The 23,298-nt window shown below is 55.9% G+C and overlaps 1 protein-coding gene and 1 long non-coding RNA gene across 3 annotated transcripts; one reads left to right on the forward strand and one right to left on the reverse strand.

Annotated features, from left to right (window-relative positions):
* Window positions 1-1,630: 1,630 nt before the first annotated feature.
* Window positions 1,631-23,277, forward strand: SLC12A4 (solute carrier family 12 member 4). 2 transcript variants are annotated; one of them, XM_036441416.2, is made up of 24 exons: window positions 1,631-1,802; window positions 6,882-6,976; window positions 8,462-8,593; window positions 10,987-11,133; window positions 11,225-11,279; window positions 13,179-13,309; window positions 14,768-15,009; window positions 15,158-15,372; window positions 15,926-16,090; window positions 16,164-16,262; window positions 16,523-16,580; window positions 16,908-17,082; window positions 17,513-17,631; window positions 19,513-19,611; window positions 20,018-20,137; window positions 20,347-20,451; window positions 20,699-20,867; window positions 21,078-21,273; window positions 21,379-21,548; window positions 21,641-21,772; window positions 21,851-21,958; window positions 22,110-22,297; window positions 22,408-22,541; window positions 22,717-23,277. In XM_036441416.2, the coding sequence occupies exons 1-24, from the start codon at window positions 1,688-1,690 to the stop codon at window positions 22,806-22,808; spliced, it is 3,261 nt and encodes a 1,086-aa protein (XP_036297309.1). In that variant the 5' UTR covers window positions 1,631-1,687; the 3' UTR covers window positions 22,809-23,277. The 2 variants fall into 2 exon arrangements, with proteins under 2 accessions (XP_036297309.1, XP_036297310.1); XM_036441417.2 differs by lacking the exon at window positions 20,347-20,451.
* On the reverse strand, window positions 14,994-15,949 carry LOC123652491. Its single transcript, XR_006741869.1, has 2 exons — window positions 15,822-15,949; window positions 14,994-15,790 (listed from the first exon to the last, which is right to left on the reverse strand). It is a non-coding gene; the product is annotated as an uncharacterized LOC123652491 (long non-coding RNA).
* Window positions 23,278-23,298: the final 21 nt, after the last annotated feature.

Here is a 23,298-nt window from a genome sequence, read left to right on the forward strand (position 1 = left end):
TGAACAGCAAGTGATTTGCAGAAACTCCCCGAGTTTGAGGAAGTGAAAGACAGAAGGGTTGAGGCTGGGCAGGAGGACGGGGAGAGGTGCAGCTTTGAGGAAGTGAAAGACAGAAGGGTTGAGGCTGGGCAGGAGGACGGGGAGAGGTGCAGCTGTCGAGGCTGGGGAGCCAGATGAAGCAGGGACCTGTGGGCCGAGCAGAGCTTGGGCTTTCTCCTCAGAAGAGGCCGACATGGCACAGCACAATTGGCTGGTTGTTGATCCCTGCACCTCAAGGTCACTGGTTTGAGTCCCGGTTGGGCTACATGCTCAGGTTGCAGGCTCTGTCCCTGTGGGAGGCATGCAGAGGGAGGCTGCTTGAGAGATGTTTCTCTCTCCCTTTCCCTTCCTTTCTCTTTAAAATCAATTAAAACTTAAAAAAAAAAGAGGTAGCTTACCATGAGTGGGGGAGAGAGCAAGAAGTCCATTGGGAAGGCTGCTACTATGGCCAACGGAAGGCAGCATGAGGGGACAGGACGTCAAGTGGACAAACCCTGGCCGGGAAGACTGTGGGGGAGGAGCCAGGACGGTGGTCACCCAGGGACTCTGATTCCTGATTCTGCCCCGGAGCTGGAGGCCCAGGAGAGGAGGCAGTCAGAGGGCGCGGTCAGAGGTTGCTTGGGAAGATACACCTAATTCTGATGTTCTCAAGCCCTGTGAGCCAGAACGGGGAGAAAAATGGAGACAGGCAAGGAAGATGGGCTCTGAAGTTTTCTGACAGAACAGCTTGAAAGGACACCTAGAAAGATAACAATGTTAAAGGAAAACCAACTTGTGTACGTTCTCTGCAGCAGTATTGTGGAAAGTGGAGGAAAAGTTAAGAGCAAGCAAGTAAATGATTTGGGTTAAAGGAACCCCCCAGGAAGTGAGACGGTAAAATTAAGATGAAAGAATTTGACTCACGAATAGAATGTAGCCTCCCAAAGGGGCAAAGGGGTGGCTGGGGGGGTGGGGTGGTATGTGCCCTTCCCATGGATGCGGCAGCAGCCTCGGGGAAAGGAGCCAGAATCCCTGCTGCCTCCCTCTGGGGAGGCCTTCCCCCCTAAAGGGATGACCTTTGCAGGGACTGGGCTTCCAGGGACTCAGAGGACAGAGTGGAGGGAGATGGACAGGGGATACGGAGGCAAGGTGGGAGTCCCTGGCCAGGACTGGGAGGACCCCTGCGACCCTAGGCCATTCCTGCCGATCTCTCCCTACCCCTGAGAAATGTTCGCCGAGTGTTTCCTTAGGCACAGAGCACAGAGCCAGGGCACCCCGCACCCCACCTCCCCTTGTCCTCAGGCAACCCCGAGAGGTGGAAGTGTTCTGTCCTCTTTCAGCAAGTCAGTACCACATCTGTGGCTCAGAGAGGGCGGCCCCTCACCCAGGGCCACACAGCCATCAGGCCCCTCGCCAAGGCGTCAAAGCTGCTGGAAAGACCCCTTCCAGAAGGGGCTTCACTCCTATCCAGGGCCCCCCGGGGGAGGAGCTGGCCCAGCCCCTCCCGCTCCCCGCCCCCGAGGGGCGGCCCGGGGGGCGGGCGGAGGAAGTGAGCGCAGCGGGGAGGAATGCGCCGGGCGGGTGCGGGCCGGAGGGAGCGGAGGGAGGGAGGGAGGGAGGGAGCGGCGGGGACAGCTGGGCAGGCGGCCGGCGGCGGGCGAGGCCGGCGATGCCTCACTTCACCGTGGTGCCCGTGGACGGGCCGCGGCGCGGCGACTACGACAACCTCGAGGGGCTCAGCTGGGTGGACTACGGGGAGCGCGCGGAGCGGGAGGACTCGGACGGTGAGGGCGCGCGGGGAGGGGGCCTCGGCGGGGCCGGGGGGAGAGGGGAGGGGAGCGGAGCGGACCACGCGGGCCGCGCTCACGCAGGCACCTGGCCCGATCGCGATCGCGCTCACGTCGATGCGGGTCCAACTTTTCTTAGTCTGCGCCGCCGCCGCTGCCAGTCCCTCCTGCTCCCGCGGTTTCCCTGGGCCCGGCGGCCCGCTGCCGGGACGCCCTCCCCACCCGGCTCCTCCCTGGCTGGCCGCGGGCGGGCGGGGGCTGCAGACGTGGCCGGCTCCGGAGGCCAGGGCGGCCTTCGGGGCCCCTGAGCGCGTGGATAACGGCGAGCGAGCCTCCGTCTCTGGCTCTCTCTTCCCGCTGCCCGAGCCCCCATCCCTTCGCCTTCTGTGATCGCCTCCAGCCTCTTCTCGCTTCGCCTCTGACACAGAGACTCCCCTTTCCTCCCTCCCCCATCTCTGTGGCTCCCCGAACCAGGCCTTCGGGAGAGGGATGTGCTTGCTAAGGGGTCTGTGCCACACGGGCTGTGACGGCACTCAGTGGAACCAGGCTTGTCTAGGTGCTTTATGTGGATCAACTGGCTTCATCCAACCGCTTTCCCCCTCCCCACGGGGTAGGTAGGTCCTGTTACTCGCACTTGGGAAGGAGTGACTGAGACAGAGCCATTACGTAACTTGCACCAGGGGATTCCAATCCGGAGTTGGAGACTCCAGCTCCCTAACTTTTAGCCTAGGTATTAGAACTGGGCCTGAAGGTGAGCCCCTCCTTCCTTACCCCCCTCCCCCGGGTGCCTGCCTCTCCCCAAACCCCTCTCTCCATTTCCTCCCAGGAAAGCCCCCAGATGGCGGTCCTTGCCCAGGGCACACCCTTGGAGTACGAACACTGCTGAGAACATGTGTCTGCACGCAGAGAGGCATATGCATGTAGCATTTTGCTTGTGCAAGGGTGTAGCTGTGTGGTATCGCAGGGTGAAGGCAGGGTCAAGGCAGCACTGTCTTCTCAGGACCTGTTTCCTGCAGGGGTGTCAGTGATGAGCATGGTGGTATGGCTAATGACAGATGCCTGTGGCTGTGACCGACCACATTGGAGACACGCAGAGAACACGTGTGCTGGTGGTTATGTGTTAGGTGATGTGATTCTGGCCTAGCTTTTGAATTGCCCGTGACGGTGACATGACTGAGATGATCCATACCTGATGTGGGTGATGCTGGCTATATGTGCGTCACCTGGTTGCCATGTAGGGAGATGGCATGGACCGGTGGCACGGGCTGCTGGACATTGTGGGGTTTTACAGGCTTGATACCCACGTTGGCGCACACACCCCAGCCCTCAACCCTGGTGCCCTGCCCTGCCCCTGGCTTTGTTCCAGTGGTCAGAGCAGGAGCCAGCATCCCTAGATTCAGCCTGGACCAGTGGGCAGGCCAAGCGGAGCCCAGTCTCTGGCCCCGCCTCGGCCTCTCACAGGGTGACTAGAGGGACCTGGAGTCACATTGGCTGAGTCCTGCCAGGTCCCTGCAGGCCGGCCGGCTCCTCCCACATCGCCCTTCCTCCTCTCACTCCTTGGCTGTGTGTGCGGTATGGGGGACCGCCCTGGTGAGTGACTATGACCCCTCTTGGTGGGGACTGCGAAGGGTTGGGGGGCACAGAAAGCCTCAGGTCCATCTCGGGGGTTCCCCCAGCTTTGGTACTTGCATCTCTAAAGGTCCATACCTCTCCCCAAGGGCTGTGGGTAGAGGTGCTGGTACCCTTGGCAGATGCCTGTGAGCACAGGGACCGGAAGTGTCACCTGGATCCCCATCTGTAGCTGGTGCGTTCACAGCTGCAGCCAGGAATACGTATGTATGGGTCCTCCACCGGCAGCCCCAGGCCCATGGCACGCTCTGGTTCCCCGGGGATTTCAGGTGGTATCTGGGCAGCTTCAGTCTGGCGGGCATGCCCAGACCCGCTGTGGAATTTTTGGAATAGCTGAGGGCAGTACAGACACCCAGACACTGCTGAGAGCACCCCACACTCACATACACGTAGTCCCCTAGTCTCACGGGAACTGTCCTTACAATGCGGCTTTAGGGAATTCTAAGAAATGCCTGTTGGGTGTCTGGCACTGACTGTCCCTTTTCTGGTGCATCTGAGCAGTTACAAGAGTGGGTGTTATGGTCTCTGCTTAACAGAAGAGGATGCCAAACAGCACAGAGAGGGTGAGCAAGTTGCCCTTGGTCACAGAGAGGGAGGCCTGCCAGCCACCTCAATACCAAGAGCCCTGGGGATGTGTACCTGGGCCAAACTGCAAACCCCAGACACTTCCCTAGTTAACATCCTGTCCTGCCCTCCTGGGGTGCATCCTAGGATGGATGGGGGCCCATGGAACAGGATTTGGGGAACCTGCAGCTCAGCTCCTACCTGGTTCTGGTGAACCCTGGGACCCAAGTTTAGCCCTGAGTTCTCATTTGGTGACCTTGCCCCTGAATCTCTCCGAGCTTACTTTCGTTGCTACTAAAAGGGGGTAAATGATATCCCCTAGTGGGTTGCTGTGAGGCCTAGAAGCGACCCTTGAAAGGGCTCTGAGGTGCCCTGGAGTCATGGCTGAAGGGACACGAAGGACCATCCACAGCCAGTTTCGGGGAACTGCTTTGTGCCTGGCTCTGTGTTTCCTGGGTACTAGTTCAGTCTCCTCAGAGACAAGGCAACAATGGCAGGGCAGACTGCAGTGAACGAGGTTAGCATAATTTAGAATGTATTTCGAACTTCACAAAGGATCAGAAGAGATGTCACCCCCTCTCCTTGCAGGCTCCGCCCCTTAGTGTCTCCCCAAAGGACTTATCCTCAGAAAAATCAAAACTATGCAGAGGGATGGGATGAGGACTCTGAGACATTGCAGATGGTGACTGCAACTAAAGAATAAGTTTAGCTTAGAGAACCCTGGATGGTTTAGCTCAGTGGATAGAGCGTCAGCCTGTGGACTTAAGGGTCACAGGCTCAAATTAGGTCAAGGGCATGTACCTTGGTTGCAGGTTTGATCCCCGTCTCTGGTGGGGGTGCGTGCAAGAGGCAACCCATTGATGATGTGTCTCTCTCACATGGACGTTTCTTTGTCTCACCCGCTCCCTTCCACTTGCTCCAAAAATTAATGGGAAGAAAAGATCCTCAGGCGAGGATTAACAAAAACCAAACAAACAAACAAAAAAATTAGCTTGGAAATTTCTGGCAGCCAAGACAGAAGGAGGGAAGGGGGGGAGAATGAGCTCTATAGCTGCCATTTTCTGACAAAATTAAGCATCTGACTTATTCAGGGGTGACGCATTTTGTCACAAAAATCCAAGTGTACTTTTCAGAGGCTTCTCCCTGAAGGGCCATCAATGTGTAGGCAACGTTCCTGGGCCTTCAGATTTTTCCTGTGGCTCCTTAGCTTGATCCTGAGCAAGCATCAAGGGCACCAGAACTATCACAGGGTGTCTGAGGAGCTTTGTGACGCCACCAGGGTTTGACCTCCTGCTGCCTTTGTGAGCTGAGCCATTGGCGCTGGCCTACGCACAGCCTTGTAGACTGCGGGACTGAGCTGCTTGGCTCGCTTAGATAGTCCAGGTTCCTGGATGAGGTGATGCCCTATTTTCACATCCTGTTGGAAAGGAGAGTGGACTTTTCCTCCGAAACTGTCATCAGCTTTACCTGTCAGTCAATCCCCTCGGGTAATAAAGCAGCCCCAGAGCAGTACCTGTTTGGTAATTGTTGGCTTCGAGAAGGCAAGTCTCATACCGACGGCGAGAGGATGTATCAGACGCAGGAGGATTCAGCATTCAGCATTCTCAGCTGCAAACGGGAGAAATGAAATTATAGACTGTTTAACCAGATAAGGTCGGTATGTAGTCCTTTACAAGACCAGGTAACGTCAGTGAGTGGCCCGAACACCCCACTAGTCTGGGTCAGTGACGACACTCCTGTTGCCACTCCATCACCAGACACCAGGCCGGCACTGCTGCCAGCCATTGCAACACCAGCCCGGCTTCTTTGAACCAAGAAGTCAGCTTCCCATGTGCCCCGAGGCCTCCCAACCACTGTCGGCAGCTACCAGACTGTCTGGAGGGAGGGGAAAACAAAACAAAAAACAACCACCTAGCAACCAGAAAAGGAGTCCTGGGTGCCTTTTGCCTGCTGGATGGAAAGTCACCTCTCGAGACTCACAAGAGACAGTTTGGAAAACAGGGAAACAGAGTGCGAATGCAGGGCGGCCTGAAAAGTCAGCCGAGCTGTGAGAGTGGAGGCAGGCTTACCTACAAGGTGCATCTGGTTCCTTCCTGCGAGCTCTTCTTGAGGCTGAGGCACCTGAGGGTGCAGGGGTTGAGGGCGAGGGTGGGTGGTACTGATAGGCCACGCACCTAATCTGGGCAAGCAGCCCACACCTGGGCCAGGGAGGCCAACCGACGGCTCCAGCCAGCAGTCCCTGCTCAGTCCAGACCCACACAGCTCAGCTTTGGAATATGACCCTGTTAGGGCCTAGACAGCATCTTGCGCGCCATTCTGCTCCCTGAACAGCCTCCCGCTTGCCCCTCCTCCCGGCATGCCCCGCGCTGCCCTCCAGGAGGCCCCGCGCAGTGCATGGTGGGGCAGCTCGTAGGTGGGCTTTGACCATGGCGGGCGATGGTGCTCTCTGCGGATTCATCTACCTGGAGGGCAGCACCTGGGCAGGCCCGGAGGACCCCGAGGCTTTGGCGCCTGTCTCACTGGGTATTATTACAAATGGGAGTGGGGGGTCAGGGGGTGCGGGGGTCTGAAGGCGAGCAAATTCAGGGCCACGCCCCTCCCGGAGGCTCCGCCCCCCGGTGTTAGCACGTGCACGTGTCCCTGTCTGGGGCCTTCACACCGGTTCTGCGCTGCATTTTGGTCATTGGCCACCTTGCCATCACTGGCTCTTCAGGAGGGCTGGGGGGATTTGAGGAGGGAAACTGCGGCCCAGCCTGCTAACCCGGACTCCAGAAGGGCTGCACAGAGATGATGCTTTGTGGGCTGGCCTGCTGGGAGCCAGCGGAGCAGCCTGAGGGCTCGGGAGGGCAGCCCTGACTGGATTCTGCCCTTCTCTCTCCACAGGACATGGCAACCACAGAGAGAACAGCCCTTTCCTTTGCCCCTTGGAGGCTTCCAGAGGAAACGAATACTACGACAGGAACCTGGCCCTGTTTGAGGTAGCCGAGGAGCCACTCTGGGTGGCCGCAGGTGTGGTAGGCAGGGGCCAGGCAGGAGCCTGCAGGGACTCACCAGTCTTCGCCAAGCAGGCAGGCTGGACAGGGCTCCAGTTTCCTCTTGTGTGTCTCACCTTCTTGGCAACCGGGCTGTGGTTCCCCTGGCCCTTTGAGCTGACCCTGCTTCCCTAGAGGCTTCTCACAACCACACCTCGTTACCACCTCCAGGGGATCCCCTGGTGACTTGGATGCAGCCTTTTAGCAAAAGGACCACCTCTCAGGATTTCTCTACTCCGGATTTCCTTTGTTTCTTTCACTCTAGGACTCCTCCTAGTCCATGATCCTTCCCTCTCCTGTGAACTCTTCCTTGTCTTTCCTGGTTGGCTCTTCCAACCCTGTCCCCCTCAAGTTCACTGAGGCCCGGTCCTTTTCACGGAATCTGCCCCTTTTCTCCACATCTGCACTTCAGTGGACACCTCTCTGGAAAAACATTCCCAATTCAGTGCTTCTGAACTTGAATTTTATCCTTTTCCAGACCCAAACTCAGAAGATGGGTCTGGATTCGGGGCATGAATTAAGCCCATAAACTCTGACCCCCACATGCAGCTGCCCGCATGGAAGTGTGATGGGCTCCTCAATCTCCCTGTGCCCCCAAACACCTGCATCTTCACTGCCCACTCCAAACCAGTTTCTCCTTGTTGTGTCGGGTCAGAAGGGAGCTAACAGACTAGAGATGGGCATAGGTAGGTGGAGGCAAGGCGCTGGAGAAGCCACAGGAGCTGGGAAAGCCTAGACCCAGGCGGAGGTTGGGAATTCTGAGGCCTGGGAAGCTTCCTGACTTGGAAAAGCAGCAAGTTCCTGAAACAAAGGTCTTGACCTGACTCCCCCTGAGGATGGGTTAGGGGGCCAGGATCCATCTTTAGGGATTGAAAGGGTGAGGGGTTGGGGGGCGGGGGGGGAAGAGATGGACCATCTAGAGAAGGACCAGAGTTAGAGCAAATAAGAGACTTTACTTGTCCCAGACATCTCTCTTTTGACTTCCTTGGTTCTCAAAAGTGACTAGGGGTAACTTTTTTGTGAGAGAGTTGGGGGCAAATGTGAGTCCCAGAGGCCCACTCATAGCTGGGAGGTGGCCAGGCAGAACAGGCAGGATGAAGTGTGCCATGCGCCTGTCTCTAGCCCGCCCTGCCCTGCCCTCTCCTGCCCTCTCCCCTGAGGCAGGTAGGTTTCACAGATGGGTCGGTAGTGACTAGCTAAGGTGTGGCCGAGAGAAGCTGCCGCTGGGCTGAGCTTTTGAGTCCCGAATGCTGGGGTGTGGCGCCCACACCTGCCCGGTTGGCTGGCCTGGGCTTCCCCGGGCGGGAGCTGGGATAGGTCCAGGCCTGCCTCAGGGCTTGGCGAGCGGCCAGAGTCCAGGCTGCTGGCTACACATAGGTAGCCCAGTGCCAGCTGGGCCGTCGCCAGACTGCTCTGTGGCTCTGTTTACAGGAAGAGCTGGACATCCGCCCAAAGGTATCATCTCTTCTGGGCAAGCTCGTCAGCTACACCAACCTCACACAGGGCGCCAAGGAACATGAAGAAGCTGAAAGTGGGGAGGTTGCCCGCCGGAGAGCAGCCAAGGTGAGCTGGTCAAGGGCAGCAGAGGGGGTAGAGGACCTGGGAAGACAGACAGAATTGACAGATTCTCCACATGGTTGTGAGCATCCCGGGGAAAATGGGTGCCAAGTGTGGTGAGCAGGGAGGATGGACAGAGTGCCTTGGGTTCAAGGGGTGAGCTAAGGAGGAGTCCCTCAAGGGGGCGGGAGGGGGGAGGTAGAAAATCAGGGAGGCCCTCAGAAATGAGAGTGACAGCTGTTTTTGTTCAGCCCTTTCTGTGGGAGGCATCATGCCAAGCAGTGGGCCTAGGTTCTCACAGGTCATCTCACAGTAAAGTTGTGAAGCAGGTGCTATTATTACCCCCACTTTACAGATGAAGAAACTGAGTGTCAGGGCTATTAAGTAATTAAGTAGGATGACTGAGCTGGGTAAGATCAACAGGTAACACTGGGAGACACATTTGGGGATTTATGGTGAGATATGTGACTACGTAGAAGGCCGAATTACTGCATCCCATTAAGATGGAGAAGGGGCCCTAACCGGTTTGGCTCAGTGGATAGAGCGTTGGCCTGTGGACTCAAGGGTCCCAGATTCGATTCCCGTCAAGGGCATGTACCTTGGTTGCGGGCACATTCCCAGCAGGGAGTGTGCAGGAGGCAGCTGATCATTGTTTCTCATCGATGTTTGTAACTCTCTATCCCTCTACCTTCCTCTCTGTAAAAAAAATCAATAAAATATATTTAAAAAAAAAAAAAAAAGATGGAGAAGGGTGTTACCTTTGGAACCAGGAACATGGTTGTCCCTTGGATGCCTCTATGTCTCAGTTCTAATAGTTTTTCCTTGGAGGGAAGAGGAACCTGGTGAAGTCTACAGTGAAGCTCAGGAGCTGGAGCCACTAAGCTCTGGTCATTATACAGGCGAGTCTGAGCGGGGCCTGAGCAAAGTAAGGCTTAAGACAGGAAGGGCGGGCCTCTAATCAGACCTTACCGAGACCCCAAGTGGCCTCTCCGTAGCAGCCGCTCCTCTCGGCTCTGCCCTCGTGACCTTCTGAGGCTGCCAAAGGTTATTTGGAGATGCAAAAAGCATTTCGGGCCCTGCCCTTTCCCACACTGCCTTTTTTCCACAGTGACTCAGCCTGGAGTTGGCTGAGGCTGGGAGCTGTCGCTATGCACCGAGTGGTCTAGGGCCTCTGAAAATGGCTCAGACAGAGCCCAGAGGAGATATATCTGTCACCTATACTGTACAGGATAATTTTTTAAATATGTTTTATTGATTTTTTACAGAGAGGAAGGGAGAGGGACAGAGAGTTAGAAACATTAATGAGAGAAACATCTATCAGCTGCCTCCTACACACCCCCTACTGGGGATGTGCCCGCAACCAAGGTACATGCCTTTAACCGGAATCGAACCTGGGACCCTTCAATCTGCAGACTGACCAGGCCGATGCTCTCTCCACAGAATCAAAACAGTTAAGGCAGGATGGAGATATATATATATATATATATTTTTTTTTTTTTTTTGAGAGGGAGGAAGGGAGAGAGAGAGACATTGATGTGAGAGAGATACATCAATTATGATAGTTGCCTCCTGTAGGCACCCCAACTGGGAATGAAACCCACGACCTTCCAATGGGATGAAGCTCCAACCACTGAGCTATGCCGCTGGGGCTGTGCAGGACAATTTGGGGGACCATACGTTCTTATTGGGCCCATCTGTGGCCCTTTAGGCTGCACACAGATCCTGCCCTAGACCTGGACTCCTCAGAAGCATTTCTCTGGACAGTTCTCTCTCCCACACTAGCTCCAGGACAGCAGGCTTTCCTGGGACGCTGGCGAAAGCTCTTAAGGCCCCACTACCCTGGGCTGCACTCATGAGAGCTCAGAAAGGCACCTGCTCTCTCTCTCTGCTTCAGCCTCTGCCCTCAGATAGTTGAGAAATCCTGGCTGCCTATGCCCGTTAGACCTTCTTCACCTTGAGTCTCTATGCAGGATTTTCCCAACACATTATCCTCAGGCCCTTCCAAGGCACCACTCACTAGGCTCAGGAGCATCTTTTGGGTACCTGCGGGGCGTGCTGAGGATACAATATTGGATAAGCCAAGTCTCCGTCTTGTACATTCCAGAGAACAGTTACCATGACCTGTAGTGATCACTGTGATGGAAGGGTCTATCGAACGCTGAGGGCCCCCGGCCGCAGTGGCCGAGTGGTTCAGCATCAATCTATGAACCAGGAGGTCTGGGTTCGATTCCCAGTCAGGGCACATGCCTGGTTGCAGCTCGATCCCCAGTAGGGGGTGTGCAGGAGGCAGCCCATCCAAGATTCTCATCATTGGTATTTCTGTGCTGAGTGATTGGGGCTGGCCTTCCATGCGGGCCCCTCTGATGCTCTGTACTTCCTCCTCCCCTCCTGCTCTGTAGGCGCCCAGCATGGGCACCCTCATGGGGGTGTACCTACCCTGCCTGCAGAACATCTTCGGGGTGATCCTCTTCCTGCGGTTGACTTGGATGGTGGGCACGGCCGGTGTGCTGCAGGCCCTCCTCATTGTGCTCATCTGCTGCTGCTGTGTGAGTAGCCTCGCTGGGGGAGGGGGAGGGGCCGTGGCTGCCCACAGAGCCTGCCCAGCTGAACCGCTCACCAAGGCCCTCCTTCCCACAGACCCTGCTGACAGCCATCTCCATGAGCGCCATCGCCACCAACGGAGTGGTTCCAGGTGGGTGAGCAAGTGCCACCCCGGTCTGCTGAGGGTACGGGTCCAGCGTCCACTGTGACATAACCAGGAACCCTTACTGCTCCGGCTCCCAGAGCAGTTCTTTAGTGGGGTCTTGTCCCTGAACCCATGACAGTCGCATCGCTTAGGAACTTGCTCGGCAGAGTCTGTGGTATTTGTTGTGTTTTGTTCCTTTGTTTATGTGTTCCTTTGTTTAAAAGGGGGCTGGGGCTGACAAAAAAGGTGATGGGGTGCTGAAAACGCTCCACATTCCCAGGAGAGGCAGTTCGGAGGGTCTCCAGCAGGGATGATGAGATTGGCTTGGTTTTCAGATACGCTATTTGTTTGTTTATTCAACCATCTATTTATATCAGTATAAACTCCCAGATACTTATTTTATTCTTTGAATCACAATCCAGTACTTCATTATTTATTTTGTTGCTCAAACGGTTCCATTTTGGGTATTTAGCTACTCAGGGTGGCTCCTCTGTTTCTAAATCCTTTTTTTTTTAATCCTCACCCAAGGATCTGCTTTTTGTTTTGTTTAAATTTTGTTGTTAATCCTCACCCAAGGATATTTTTCCCATTGATTGGAGGGCGAGAGTAGAGAGAGAGAAAGATGTGAGATACATCGATTGGTTGCCTCCTGCACGTGTCCTAATGGGGCCAGGTATATGAAACCCGGGTATATGGTCTGGGAATCAAACCCACAACATTTTGGAGTGGGGATGATAGTTCAGCCAATAGCCACCGGCCAGGGCTGTGTTCGGATCTTCTCTCTGCCCCTCTGTAAAAAAATCAATTAAAAATAAATAAATAAATAAATAAATAAATAAATAATAAAAATAAGTTTTATTTGTATTAGGATTAAATGGGGTTAGGGAGATGTAATATATGTTTACCCATAGTAAGGTTTAAAAGTGCATAAAAATATAGAAAGGAAAATTGAAAGTACCCATAATTCTACCATCCTGAATTCATAACTACTAGCCTTAGATCTATTAGTATATTGTTCTTCCCAAATGTGTGTGTGTGTGTGTGTGTATGTATTTCCCAAAATAAAATATTGGGAAAATTTTTTTTTTTTTTTAGTAGAATTGATAGGGTATTATCTAATTTGTGTGATTATTTTTCTACTCTTAGGTTCTGCTTTTTCACTGCTGTTATTGTTGTGAACAGCCTGTTCCCTGTTCCCACCCCTGGCCGCTCCCTTAGTCGAGGGTCCTGGTGGTGGGATTACTGCATGAAAGGGATTAGCCTTTTTAAAGTTTTTGGATCCCTGTTCCCAGGTTTTCGCCAGAGACATTTTCTCAGGAGCACATTTAACTAGCAGCTTGCGAGTACTCTTGTCCCCTGTGCCCTCGCTGGTCCTGGGGCCTAGTGTCGACTCTGTCAACCTCACCAGGGATGTTAGACTCTGAAGGAAGCACAGACTCAGGGCAGGAGAGTCAGCCATGGACACTCACCCAGTGGCAGGCCCTGTGCTGGGCCCTAAGGACAAAGAACTAGACAAGACACAGTCCCTGCCCGGGCCTGGAGGAATCAGACTAACAGCCCTAGGAGCGGGGAAGGTGTTCTCAGATAGGAGGCACCCAGACAGAGGAGGCTGTAGGGACTGGCCTAAGTGCAGGGAGTTGGGGGACAGTGGGCCACTTAGGTAATGCTGTGGTCCTAGCCAATAGTCATTTCCCTGGGCTGTGCTGGGCATTGGAGTCGGATGGGACTGGGGTCCAATTGGCCTCTTACTAACCACACAGCCTTAGGCAAATCTCCCTCAATGGGAAAGTTCATTCCTGTCCCTCTGGGTAGTTGTGAGGAGTTGTCGGGGAGGAGACCGCCTTGAAGAGGAACAGCCTTGACCTTGACCTTGACCTTGACCTGTATACATGTTCTCTGTTGTAGCTGGGGGCTCCTATTTCATGATCTCCCGCTCCCTGGGGCCAGAATTTGGAGGTGCTGTGGGCCTGTGCTTCTACCTGGGAACCACATTTGCAGCAGCCATGTACATCCTGGGGGCAATTGAGATCTTACTGGTGAGTCATGCTAAGGCCTGGCCAACTCTGCTCTTGTCCAAACACTCCCTTTCCCGTAGGCCCAGGCTGCTCGCGCTCCTTTCGCCTCTGGCCAGGGTCTAGGGCTTGTAATGTGGGAGGCCTTCTTGAGGAAGAAAGATCTTTTGCACAAGCCAGTCTCTTCAATCCCTTGCCAGTTTGGGCTACGCAGGGAAGGGGCCTGGCCTGGCAGCCTTCATCTTGGCCCTGGATATTCCATCCGCCTAGGCCCCATTTCAGTGGCAGGTGATCTGTAAACCAGTGCATCCGACTTAGTGACAGATCTTGATGGTGACGCAGAGCCTGCCTCCTGGGCTCTGGTCGGGTCTGTTTCCCCCAGGCCTCTGTGCCAAGTCCCTTCAGACCCACCCTATCCTTGTCCCTACGCCAGGGTAAGTAGCCACGGGACCCTGTCTGGAGGTCAGTGCCCCCTCCGTGAGCCCATGTGTGTTCTGATTCAGCTTCCCACTCCCCACTGAAGTGCCCCAGCTGGAAGGCAGAGGGGCCGTGGGAGTCACAGGGGACCCAGCGAGGAGGAGATGTTTAGAGGAACCACCTGGCCAGTCCCACCTCTAGGTCCTGTGCCTGTAGCTTGGACCCTTCTCCTATAACTTTTTTGGTTTTGCATTTCTCGCATTCCTACATTTATTATTTGAGTTTCCTCTGTAAAGAAAATTTGTCCTTTTCCCCATTTATTTATTTATTCAACCATGTATTTGTATCAGTTTGGACTCCTGGCTATTTATTTTATCCTTGGTTCACGATCCAGCACTATCATTATTTATTTTGTTGCTCAAACTGTCCACTTTGGTTGTTTAGTGATCCCAGTTCACTCCTGTGCCTGGATTCTTTTTAAATAACAGGTTTATGATGATATAGTTCCCATGCTGTACAATTTGCTACCCATTTAAAGTATGGACTTTAAAGGTTTTTAGTATATCCACAGAACTGGGCAACCATCACCACAATGAATTTTAGAACTTTTTCACTCCAGAAAATCCATCCTGGGTAGTAGTCACTCTCTGTTCCCTCAGCCCTGGGCAACCATTAATTTACTTTCTGTCCGCAATCAGAGGTACCTATTGTAGACATTTCATATAAATGGAATCATACAGTATGTAGTCTTTTGTGACTGGCTTTTTCTGGATACTCTTTAAAAAAAAGGGGGGGGGGGGCGAAACCGGTTTGGCTAAGCGGTAGAGCGTTGGTCTGTGGACTGAAAGGTCCTGGGTTCGATTCCGGTCGGGAGCATATATGTTGGTTGTGGGCACATCCCCAGTAGGGGGTGTGCAAGAGGCAGCTGGCCGATGTTTTTCATAAACGTTTCTAGCTCTCTCCCTTCCTCTCTGTAAAAAATCAATAAAATATATATATATTTTTAAGTGGGATTCATTTTCCAAACAGGAAAATTGAACCTTCTATATCTGTCTCTTGTTTCAGACTTACATTGCTCCGCCAGCTGCGATTTTTCGCTCAACAGACACTCACGACTCTTCGAGTGCCACCTTGAACAACATGCGAGTGTATGGGACCATTTTTCTAACCTTTATGACCCTGGTGGTGTTTGTTGGGGTCAAGTATGTGAACAAGTTTGCCTCGCTCTTCCTGGCCTGTGTAATCATCTCCATCCTCTCCATCTATGCCGGGGGCATCAAGTCTATTTTTCACCCTCCCGTGTTTCCGTAAGTAATCTGGGAAATGCAGCCGGGCGTTGGACTGACATCCCTCCCAAGTAGATGGCCTTTGATGTCCTGAGTCCTAGAGTCTGCAGGGCGGAGGCAGGTGGGGACCTGTAGCTGAGCGGGTGATGATGCTTGCCCCTCCCCGCAGAGTGTGTATGCTGGGCAACAGGACCTTGTCCCGGGACCAGTTCGACATCTGTGCCAAGACGGTCACGGTGGATAATGAGACAGTGGCCACCCGGCTGTGGAGCCTCTTCTGCCACAGCTCCAACCTCACCACCGACGCCTGCGACCCCTACTTCCTGCTCAACAACGTGACGGAGGTCCCCGGCATCCCGGGTGCGGCCGCCAGCGTGCTGCAGGGTGCGCCCTCGCTCCCGTCCTCGCTCCCGCCCCCCCCCCGGGCTGCGCATGGAAGGAAAGTGGATCACAGAGCCGGCCTTGTGCGGCCAGCTCAGGAATAGGGGGGCAGGTCTGGCTGCCTTCCAGGCCCAGCGGTGTCCTCAGCCTGGCTCCTGGCAGCTAGGTTTTGGGTGGACAGAGCCTGTTTGGCCAGTGTCCCGGGCCTGCAGCAGCCCCCGGGAAGTTCTGGCAGCCCCTCTCCCCCCAGTCACCAGCCCCTGACGCTGCCTGGATTATTCTCCCAGGAGCCATAAAGGGCTTCTGTCTAGGAGGCAGGCAGTGGCAGGGCTCTGGCTTCAGCAACCTTTGCCTGTCAGATTTCTAGCCAGACAGCGTCTCCTCTGCGGCTGGTGCTGCAGACATTGGGCTGAAGCTGCCCCTGAACTCCCCCCCGCCCCCCCCAACCCCACCCCCCGCCCCAGAGCCTCTCACACCTGCAGGCTCTGGTTGGGCTGCCCTCAGCTGCCCCTGGGACATGGGTGGGGCTGCGGTGGTGACGCTGCCGCCCCTGCAGAGAACCTGTGGAGCACCTACCTGGAGAAGGGCGAGGTCGTGGAGAAGCACGGGCTGCCCTCCACAGATGCCCTCGGCCTGAAGGAGAATCTGGCCCTGTACGTGGTCGCTGACATTGCCACCTCCTTCACCGTGCTGGTTGGCATCTTCTTCCCCTCTGTGACAGGTGAGCCCTTCTTGCAGCCCTCCCCGCCCTGCCCCCTTCTCCCGAGGAGCCCCTAAGGAAATCTTGTTTGAAGGCATCATGGCTGGCTCCAATCGCTCCGGTGACCTCCGAGACGCCCAGAAGTCCATCCCGGTGGGGACCATTCTGGCCATCGTTACAACCTCCCTTGTGTGTATCCTTTCCCAGGCCTGGCGCAGCAGCGAGGGAAGCAAGAGGCGTTTGCCTTCCTGTGCCACCAGCTGGCATGCACGGATACAGCACACTTTGTGCATGCGTGCTTTGATGCCTTCCCCCTCACAGGACAACCCCCTCAGCTGCAGGTGCCCAGCTGAGTCCTCTGGCGAAGGCGAGGGCCAGGGGCATGTGGTCCCGTGGGGGAGTGGGTGGGGGCAGCATTGGCGTGGAGGCCCAGCTTTCCTTGACGCGGCACAGACTTCAGCAGCGTGGTTCTCTTTGGCGCCTGCATCGAGGGCGTGGTGCTCCGGGACAAGTGAGTGAGCTGGGCCCCTCCTGGCGGCAGTGGGCTCGGCTTTTGCCTCCTTTGACACCAGCCCCCCTCAAATATGTGGTCCCACACGCATCCTCAGGCTGCTGGTTGCCAGCGGTAGTGTGTGCCACTAGGCGGGTCAGGCCCCACCGTGACTTTTGCTCCTTAGAGAATGGCGACATCAGAACCAGGGTGGGGATGAGGAGAAAGGATAGGGGCTGATAGATTGGACTTGTGTGACACCATAGCCGTCCTTACTGGCCTGACATCCCTCGCCCAGGGTTTGGGGGCTCCTTGCAATGGTGTATGGCCTAAGCCTGGCCCCTGCAGGTACGGCGACGGTGTCAGCAGAAACCTGGTGGTGGGCACGTTGGCCTGGCCTTCGCCTTGGGTCATTGTCATCGGCTCCTTCTTCTCAACCTGTGGCGCCGGCCTGCAGAGCCTCACTGGGGCACCACGCCTGTTGCAGGCCATCGCCAAGGACAACATCATCCCCTTCCTCCGTGTGAGCCCTTTTGCACCCCCACACCCCACAGTGGGGTGCTCCTGGCCCCTCCCACTGGTGGAGGGCAGGGATACAGATGTATTATATCCTGCTGGGGCCCTTAGTGACCCCACGGCCACAGAGCCATCACGAGGAGTTGCTGAGAGCCGTTCTGGCTCTGGCTCTGGCTCTGCCCTGCTGTTGGCAGAGCAGCTTGGGCCCAGCATCCTCATGGCCGATCTCTGGCTCATTCAGAGCGGAGAGGCCTGGAGAGGTGGGGGGCAGAGAAACTGGCGGAACCTATTGGGAGAGGCATGGGTATGGCCTGAGCCCCGGAGGAGGGACTTGAGGATGCTGGAGGCCAAGCTGTAGCTTGTGACTCAAGGTGTGGAATGGGGGTGATGGGACCAACTTCTTCCCTTGCTGACCCCACTGACCCTGGCGCATGCAGGTATTTGGCCACGGGAAGGCAAATGGTGAACCGACGTGGGCACTCCTCCTGACGGCACTCATCGCTGAGCTGGGCATCCTCATCGCCTCCCTCGACATGGTGGCCCCCATTCTGTCCATGTGAGCTGGGGCCAGGGCAGGGCAGAGGGATGGTTGTGGGAAAGGCTCCTTGAACCCTCAGCATCCTATGAGCCAGGGCCCCAGCACCTCCCTGTGACCCTGCCTGCTGTTGAGGGTGCATCTGGGTCACATGTCGGGGTGTATGGGCAGATATCTGCCTGGCAGAGCTCTGCATTTAGAAGTGAGCCTGATGTTTATGCAGAAGAGACAGCAGGTCCTACACCTTCTGTGGGAGACTCCCAGAGCAGGCAGGAGACTACTCTCCACTCCTGGTCAGGGCAGGCACCCAGTCCCTGGCACCTTGGTGAAACCATCGTTGCCCCATCCGTCTGTTTTCAGAGTTGTTTGCTTTTAAAGTTCTGGAATGAACTGGGCATTGGAGTCTGCCAAGTGCCCTCAGGAAGTGGTCAGCATGTGGCAATTCGCAGGGGTCCCTGAGACAGAGCTCCTGTGGTTGCTGTGTTCACTGCTGCCATTGTTGGGGCCCACTCCATCTCTCCTCACACATCTCACTCCACTGCCAATGCTCTCTGGCTTGTTTGCTTCTGATGAGACTACCTTTCACTGCCCCACTCAGCCCGTAAGCCCAACAGGCCCTCCTCCCCCCAACGCAGCATCTCCCAGCCACTGCCAGCCCTCAGTGACCTCGTCTCCTCCCAACTCACCTCCACCCACTACTGCCCAGCTTCACCCACACATGGTGCACATTGAATCTGTTCTTGCCACAGCCGTCTTGGGTGGCGATTCCTCTCACCCTAAGCCAGAGGATATAGCTCAGTCCTTACTTATTATTTTTTAATCCTCACCCAAAGATATTTTTCCATTGATTTTTAGAGAGAGGGAAAGACAGAAATATCAGTATGAGAGAAACACATCGATTGGTTGCCTCCTGCATGCACCCTATCCAGGGCCCACGCTGGGGAGGAGCCGGCAACCGAGGTATATGCCCTTGACTGTAATCGAACCTGGGACCCTTCAGTCCACAGGATGAATGCTCTATCCACTGAGCCAAACTGGCCAGGGCATAGCTCAGTCTATCATGGGGCTCTTCAGGGCAGCCCTGTTGGGACTGACCATTCCCCATCATGGGAGTCCCTGTCCCCTGGACTTGCCCTCTCTGGTAAGTCCCTCTGCCTTTTTTTTGTCTGTCCTTCTCCAGCCAGCTGAGGGTAGAAGCTGGCAACCCCTTCTATCAGCCCTCTGCTGCTCAGCTCTCTTCCTGGAGGGTTCACACAGCACGCCTCGCCCATGTCCCACCCAGTCTCCTACATTCCTAGTGTCCTCAGGTGTCTCTAACTCAGTGTCTTCAAAATGGCCCTCATTATCTCTCCCTACCTTCTCCTCCCCACATTCCTGATAGCCCCTAGGCCAACTGGTCACCAGGCCAGGGGCCTGAAAATTGTGTGGCCGTCTCCAGACACTGAGCTCTCTGAGACCCATCCTTTCTCACAGCTCTACACTCGCTCTTCCTCTGCCTCCTCTGCCTGTGAACAGTTGCCCATCCTCTAAGCCAAGGATGGGGAAAGTCTGGCCTGGGGGCCGTATATGGCCTGCAAAATACTTGGTCTGGCCCTGCCAAGGCAACCACAGGTGGGACTCGAAGTTCAATAAATCGAGGAGCTATTTTCATAGCAAGATACATTTATATTAAGTGAATAATAGTAAGTGGATGATGTTATAAATATTCAAATGGCAGAAAAAAGGTTCACTCATGCCTAAGCCCTGGCTCTGAGGACTCCTGTGCAGTAGCCCCATCTGCCTCGGGCATGGGAATGAGTGCTGTGAGGCTGTAAGCAGCTGGCTCAGCCCGTGTGTGACAGGGACATCAGGAACCTGGCTGCCAAGGAGGCCGCTCTGTACCAATCAGCCCCTGTGGTGCAGGTTCTTTCTGATGTGCTACCTGTTTGTGAACTTGGCCTGTGCTGTGCAGACGCTCCTGAGGACTCCCAACTGGCGGCCCCGGTTCAAGTACTATCACTGGTGAGCACCAACTGGACTCCTGAACCAAGTCCTCTGACATAGTGCTGTGGGGAAGCCAGGAGACCCATTCAGGATGGGGTTTGAGTTTCCTGGGCTTCAGTAGCTGTTGGTGAGAAGTTGGGGGGCTGGGGGCTTGGTCTGGGGCAGTGGTCGGCAAACTGCGGCTCATGAGCCACATGCGGCTCTTTGGCGCCTTGATCGTGGCTCTTCCACAAAATACCACTGTTGGCGCGCACATACAGTTCGATTGAAACTTCATGTCCCATGCGCAGAAGTCGGTTTTTGGCTCTCAAAAGAAATTTCCATCGTGATATTTGGCTCTGTTGACTAACGAGTTTGCCGACCACTGGTCTGGGGCCATCCTGGTTTTTCCCTGATTCTTGTTCTTCCCCACTCTCTGGCCCAGGGCATTGTCTTTCCTGGGCATGAGCCTCTGCCTGACCCTTATGTTTGTTTCCTCCTGGTACTATGCGCTGGTCGCCATGCTCATTGCGGGCATGATCTACAAGTACATTGAGTACCAAGGGTAAGTGAGGGGTTGCCACCTGGTCGGGGCAGTGGGGTGATCTGTATGTTGGGTTGGGGGAAGCTGAGCTATCTGCTAGCCACCACAGGTGCAGGGCAGGGAGGTTGGGGGGCTTTGATTCGGGGCTTGGCCCCCTTCCATCTCACTACTCCTGGACAGAATCCTCTGAATGGGACCAGGGGCTCACCAACTTATGGTGGCCTCTATAGGGCTGAGAAGGAATGGGGTGACGGGATCCGAGGTCTGTCCCTGAGTGCTGCCCGCTATGCACTGTTGCGGCTAGAGGAGGGGCCTCCTCACACCAAGAACTGGCGGTGAGTTCACACCCAGACTGGCAAAGGCCACTCGAAGTTCTCAGGGGGCACTCTGAGGGTGGGACCGTTGAGAGGCGCTGGCTCCCCTTCCTGGTTCATGTTCCCTATCCTGGGGTGGCCAGGGGTGCCCTTGGATCTCTGCTCCCCAAACCTGTGGGAGCCTGTGAATCGAGAGGGAAAGGAGAAAAGTGGCTCCTTGGACACCGCTGGCCCCGGCCTCAGGCTGCCTCACTACCTGGCTCTGCAGGCCTCAGCTGCTGGTGCTGCTGAAGCTGGACGAGGACCTTCACGTGAAGTACCCACGGCTCCTCACCTTCGCCTCTCAGCTGAAGGCCGGCAAGGGCCTGACCATCGTTGGTTCTGTCATCCAGGGCAGCTTCTTGGAGAGCTATGGCGAGGCCCAGGCCGCTGAGCAGGTGCCTGCTGCAGGGGGCACATAGGGGAGGGGACCAATCCTGGCCAGCCAGGTGGACAGCAGTGCTGCCACCTAAGAGCTGAAGCAAGGGTGGCTGTCCCATCTTAAAAACATGGCCTCTGGGTGGGCAGCCTGCCTCCTCCCCTTCCCCACCCCCAGCAGAGGGAATGCTGGTGGCCTTGACTTCTGAGCCTGGTGTGTTCCCCCCCAGACAATCAAGAACATGATGGACATTGAGAAAGTCAAGGGCTTCTGCCAGGTGGTGGTAGCCAACAAGGTGCGTGAGGGGCTGGCCCACCTCATCCAGTCTTGCGGCCTGGGCGGCATGAGGCATAACTCCGTGGTGCTGGGCTGGCCCTACGGCTGGCGACAGAGTGAGGACCCACGTGCCTGGAAGACCTTCATTGGTGCGTAAGGGGCCGGGACCTGGGCTCAGGCATGGGGGCCGGGGGCCAGGGCTCAAGTGGAAGCAGGGCTGCAGGCTGGCAGTCAGCAGTGTCCCTCCTCCCCAGACACCGTGCGCTGCACTACAGCTGCCCACCTGGCCCTGCTTGTGCCCAAGAACATTGCCTTCTACCCCAGCAACCACGAGCGCTACCTGGAGGGCCACATTGACGTGTGGTGGATCGTGCATGACGGAGGCATGCTCATGCTCTTGCCCTTCCTGCTGCGCCAGCACAAGGTACGCCAGGGGGTGGGTGGACCTGGGTGAGGGGGCTGGGCCCTTGGGTTGGTGGGGTGCGACTGAAGCACCCAACTGCTCTGTTGCCACAGGTTTGGAGGAAGTGCCGGATGCGCATCTTCACCGTGGCTCAGATGGATGACAATAGCATCCAGATGAAGAAGGATCTGGCCGTTTTCCTGTACCACCTACGCCTTGAGGCAGAGGTGGAGGTGGTGGAGATGGTGAGCCACCCACCCCAATGTGGCCTGTGGATACCCCGCCCCACACAGCTCGGTTCTCACGGCCCATCCTCCCCCCAGCACAACAGCGACATCTCTGCATATACCTACGAGCGGACACTGATGATGGAGCAGCGGTCCCAGATGCTGCGGCAGATGAGGCTGACCAAGACGGAGCGGGAGCGAGAAGTCAGTGGCTTAGCTCAGGGCACGGGCAGGTGGCTGGGCCAGGCCTTTGGAGACCCCATCAGATGGAGGCATCGGAATGTCGGTGCCTGTGTCCCTGCAACCAGGCCCTCTTTTCTCTGTCACTGAGGCTGCCTCCTCTGATTTTCTTCAGGCCCAGCTGGTCAAGGACCGGCACTCAGCGCTAAGGCTGGAGAGCCTGTACTCGGATGAGGAGGATGAGTCTGCAGCTGGGGCTGACAAGATCCAGATGACATGGACACGGGATAAATACATGACAGCTGAGCCCTGGGACCCCAGCCATGCCCCCGACAACTTCCGAGAACTGGTGCATATTAAGCCGTGAGTGCAACAAAGAGAGACCCAGCTACACTGGGGCCTTGGGGTGGAGGGTGGACAAGCTCTGTGGGTGGGCCAGGGGTAGGGCCCATGGTCAGTTAAATTTCCTGCAGGGACCAGTCCAATGTGCGGCGCATGCACACTGCCGTGAAGCTCAATGAAGTCATCGTCACACGCTCCCATGATGCCCGCCTGGTCCTGCTAAACATGCCCGGCCCACCCAAGAACAGTGAGGGTGATGAAAACTGTATCCTTTTGTGGAGAGGCCAGCAGTGAGGAGGTGGATAGCATGTGAGGTTACTCTGGGTGCTTCTGGAGGTGAAGGGGGTGGGTGATCCAGGTCACCTCAGTTCTGATTGATGCCCAAACTTCCTGGGTACCCTTTGGTCCTGATGCTGTTTCTTTGACGCGATGACCTACAGACATGGAGTTCCTGGAGGTGCTGACTGAGGGCCTTGAGCGGGTGCTGTTGGTTCGTGGCGGTGGCCGTGAAGTCATCACCATCTACTCCTGAGCCCGATATACACTGTGGCCTAGAGTGGAGGTGTTAGGGCAACACCCCCTCCAGCACCCATCTGCCAGTCCTGCTTTGCCTGGCCCTGCCCTACATCCAGTTTTGGAGATTGGGCCTGGGCCTGGCAATGGAGAGGTATCCAGGGTCCGACAGGATCCTGAGAGATTTAGGGATTTCTCCCAACCCCAGCCCCCAATCAGCATCCCAGGAGGCCTGGGGAGGACTGGTGGGGGCTGGCATTGGGTTTGAAAGCAGCCAGCCCAGGAATGCTATTTATTGAATATTTATTGTTGGGATGTCACCATCAGAGAGAAAGGGAGGGGTGACGAGGGAGGGGGTCCTATCCAGCCTGCCTGCAGGAAGACCTGGCTCAGACTACTGTGGGCAGGGACCCCCACCAAGCTGAGCTTAATGGAGCCAGCCAGCTGAAGCCTGACTTTTTTCAATAAAACATTGTGTACTTCTGGGCCTCCTGCTGCCCGAGCTCTGT

This window comes from Pipistrellus kuhlii, unplaced genomic scaffold, assembly GCF_014108245.1.
Source record: "Pipistrellus kuhlii isolate mPipKuh1 unplaced genomic scaffold, mPipKuh1.p scaffold_m20_p_17, whole genome shotgun sequence".
NCBI lineage: Eukaryota > Metazoa > Chordata > Mammalia > Chiroptera > Vespertilionidae > Pipistrellus > Pipistrellus kuhlii.